At 44.2% G+C, this 4059-nt stretch overlaps 1 protein-coding gene across 1 annotated transcript in view; it reads left to right on the plus strand.

Annotated features, from left to right (window-relative positions):
- Positions 1 to 728: 728 nt before the first annotated feature.
- trabd2a (TraB domain containing 2A) overlaps positions 729 to 4059 on the plus strand; it is a 50547-nt gene continuing 47216 nt past the window's right edge. The window contains exons 1-2 of the mRNA XM_019882564.1: positions 729 to 752; positions 1618 to 2178. Coding sequence (XP_019738123.1) covers positions 729 to 752; positions 1618 to 2178 — 585 coding nt within the window. The remainder of the gene's footprint in view (positions 753 to 1617; positions 2179 to 4059) is intronic.

Here is a 4059-nt window from a genome sequence, read left to right on the forward strand (position 1 = left end):
TTTGCTCCCAAGTGGCCTGTTAATCAGTCATTATGGCTCTGTTAGCACTCGGCTAATAAACAGTCTCTTGGGGTAAGTGTCAGACAGCTCCAGTGTTTGATGTGCAAGGCGTGAAATAACTTCTCTTTTTAAACTGCTGGCTTGCTGAAATGGTAATTCGATTGTTGATTGAAATGTCACTAAACAACAAGCACGCTGAGAAGTGAAAGTTATGTTCAGAACTTTAATTTTTGTCGCATCAGAATTTTTGAAGAATTTTGAGGCATATTGTTAGTGGTGATCACATCTGCCTTACAACGCTGCGGTCTGGGATTGGAATTCCAGCTCCCATGTGGAGTTTGCATGTTCTCCCTGTATTGTATTGTTGTCTGTTTGTTTTTGTTTTTTTTCCCGTCTTCCTCTTACAATCCCAAAACATGTATGGGCTGTGTCAGAAAAGTTCAAGGACTAGTGTCACAAAAACTAGATTTTAAATCCAAGCTACAAACTATGAGTTCTCCCTTGTCAAGGTGCAGGCCGGATGAGTGTGCGAGAAGAGTAGAGTTATGATGGGAAAATTTGTGGCTGCTTCATCATTACAATATGCCTGTTCAAAATACCCTGATCATCTGGGACTTCCTGGCTGAGATGAACGACGTTGTGCCAAAGTCACCTTCCCAATCATTTGACCTGTCCCCTTGTAATTTCCCACCACGAGCCCCTTCTTTCTCAGGGGGTCTTTTTGAGCGATGTTCCCCAACCGGTACCGATCGGTGGGTCATTTGGTACCGGGCTGCACAGAAAGAATAAATAACTGACATTACTTCCGTTTTATTCATTTTGGAACGCGAAATATATTTTATTTTGAAACATTACCGGATTCTGTGTTACATCCATTTACAGAATGTCACTCTTGACGCCGGGCAAGGCGCGCTTCTCGGTCACGTGATAGGTTAATGCTAAAACCCCGGAGCTAGCAAAGTGAGTCGAGCTAGCGTAGTGAGTCGAAAACAAACGTCTTTGGGAAGGGGAAAAGGCCCAGCCAGGAGACTTTCAAGAGAAAGAGGCTACATTTAATAGACAGTATCAAGAGTTCTACTTAAAATAGTGATTTCATCTGTGCTGTATGTTACACAGAGAGCATATTTGACAATAAAAGCTGACTTGACTTGACTAAAATACAGATTTGTCTCAACGGGAGATTCCCGCGCACCAAACCCACTCTGCATAATATGCGGCGGTGGTCAGTCGTATTTTATATACACTCTATATTTACGGTGTCTTATATTGAAGGAACGTTTAAACGTTACCATGAGGCCAGATAGGACGTTCCTCGTGTCATAATTCGTGTTTATTATTATGTTTAGAAAATACCACAGTTTTCATGCAGGTCATATCAGGTCATTATTTTGTTTTATTTAACCGGCCTGAAAGGCCGGTCCCTAAATATATTGTCTGACATTAAACCGGTCCGTGGGGCAAAAATGGTTCAGGACCGCTGTTTTGTGATGACATTAAGATGACTTTATGAATCTCATGGCAATTGTTAATTGTGAAAGGCGAGGTGAACCACAACACTACCAATGTTTGCAAGTATTATCCCATCCAGGTAAATATCATTTGTTTTCTCCCCTGCAGCAAACTGACTTAAACTCCTTCTTGTGGACTATCAGACGGGACCCTCCTTCTTATTTCTACGGCACAATCCACGTTCCCTACACTCGTGTGTGGGACTTCATCCCTGAGAACTCCAAGCAGGCCTTCCAGGAGAGCAACATAGTCTACTTTGAGCTCGACCTGACTGATCCTTACACCATCTCGGCCTTGACCAGCTGCCAGCTGCTTCCTCAGGGCGAGAACCTGCAGGACGTTCTACCCAGAGACATCTATCGCAGACTCAAGAGGCACCTGGAGTATGTCAAACTCATGATGCCCTCATGGATGACGCCAGATCAGAGAGGGAAGGGACTCTACGCGGACTACCTCTTTAACGCCATCGCTGGAAACTGGGAGAGGAAGCGGCCTGTCTGGGTCATGCTGATGGTTAATTCGCTCACTGAGGCGGACATTAAGACTCGAGGCGTGCCAGTGCTGGACTTGTACCTGGCACAGGAGGCGGAGAGGATGAGGAAAAGGACAGGAGCTGTGGAGAAGGTAGAGGAACAGTGTCATCCCCTCAACGGCCTCAATTTCTCCCAGGTGAGTGTGAAAGAGCAGCCGCCTGGAGCGGTTACTCTCCGATATTAAATCCTTACCTACATAAGTCACTCTTTTAACAAAGAAGTAGGATTGGGACCAGTTTGGTACACGATCTTTGTCTCACTGTTTACTTGCACAGCACTGTTTTGCTGGTAATGAGTCACAGCGCAGTCTGGTTAGCTTGTGTAGTGTGGCGCTAGACACAATGGGGAAATAAATAAATACTGTAAAGGAGAAAGAAATAAAATCACTCCTTTCAAACAATACCACGGGTTCAGATGGGAGGATTTTGCACACTCCTTCCTTTTTTAACTTCTGTAATTGGTCGGTAGAGAGCGACAGTATCTCACTGCCATCGTGTTACGCTATTAAGCTAGCTGCAGCTATTTCCATCAAGCCGACCATTGGTAACAAGTCTGATCAGGATTCATCACTCCAAAACAATTAGACTGAAAACCGAGGTGAGGAGGACTAATGTTACGGATTCGCTTGTTGAGGGAGTTGAGTGCACCCAATCGTCGGGTCTTGATCAGACTGGCTTTTGACTTGGGGGGGGGTGGGGGGATATTCAATATTTTGAGGTGTTAGGCATTGTTCAGGTGTCCTGGTGTTTAATATCTAATAGCTTCAAACCGAGCAACTTGGCACTTGAGATAAACTGCTCTCTGATCTTTTTAATGTCTAGATTGGTGGAAAAATTCATAATTAATACATTATCAACAATCTCACCAGAGGGTGGCACGGTAGTGGACTGATTGGCATATCCGCCTCACATTGCAGAGGTTCAGGGCTTGATTCCTGCTCTGGCCTTCCTGTGTGGAGTTTGAATGTTCTCGCCCGTGCCTGCGTGGATTTTCCTCCCACATTCCAAAAACATGCATGGCAGGCTGATTGAACACTGTAAATTGTCCCTAGGTGTGAGCGTGAGTGAGGATGGTTGTTCGTCTCTGTGTGCCCTGCGATTGGTTGGCAACCAGTTCAGAGTGTACCCCGCCTACTGCCCGAAGACAGCTGGGATAGGCTCCAGCGCACCCACGACCCTGGTGAGGATAAGTGGATTAGAAATGAATGAAGGGAATATTACCATATTTTCTTCAATTAAAATGGTAAAGTGACTGCAGGGATTGTGTAGACCTGGGTCGAGACTTGCCCTAACAAAGGTTTTGACTTGACATAACTTAAACCGGGACGTGGTGCTGACTTAATTTCTGGCGGGAGTTTATTCCATTTGCAAGCAGCGTAACAGCTAAAAGCTGATTCACCATGTTTGCATTGAAATCTGTTTAGATTACATTCGGTTTTGTTCCCTCATGTGCCTTTTTTGCCTTCACCTGTTCTCATCATCCGGGTCCCTTGTGTTTAACCAATCGGCTCCCTCAACCCTTTGTGTCTTGTCCAGGTGTTTCTTGTTGCCTCGTCACTTTGCTTGTATTTAGTTCCCGGGGTTCTGTCAGTCTTTGTCAGATTGTTGTGTTCCTGTCATGTTGTTTGTTTCTGTCATAGGGTTTTTTTTTTTTTTTTGTTACTTTGGCTTCATGTGGTTTTCTTGACCTTGCTCATATATCTGAGTTAATTTTTCCAGTGTATTCCTGCAAGTATGTTTTTTTTTTTTTGTATTGAAATCTGTTTAGATTACATTCGGTTTTGTTCCCTCATGTGCCTTTTTTGCCTTCACCTGTTCTCATCATCCGGGTCCCTTGTGTTTAACCAATCGGCTCCCTCAACCCTTTGTGTCTTGTCCAGGTGTTTCTTGTTGCCTCGTCACTTTGCTTGTATTTAGTTCCCGGGGTTCTGTCAGTCTTTGTCAGATTGTTGTGTTCCTGTCATGTTGTTTGTTTCTGTCATAGGGTTTTTTTTTTTTGTTTTTTTACTTTTGCTTCA

This window comes from Hippocampus comes, unplaced genomic scaffold, assembly GCF_001891065.2.
Source record: "Hippocampus comes isolate QL1 unplaced genomic scaffold, H_comes_QL1_v1.1 scaffold437, whole genome shotgun sequence".
In the NCBI taxonomy this organism is placed as follows: domain Eukaryota; kingdom Metazoa; phylum Chordata; class Actinopteri; order Syngnathiformes; family Syngnathidae; genus Hippocampus; species Hippocampus comes.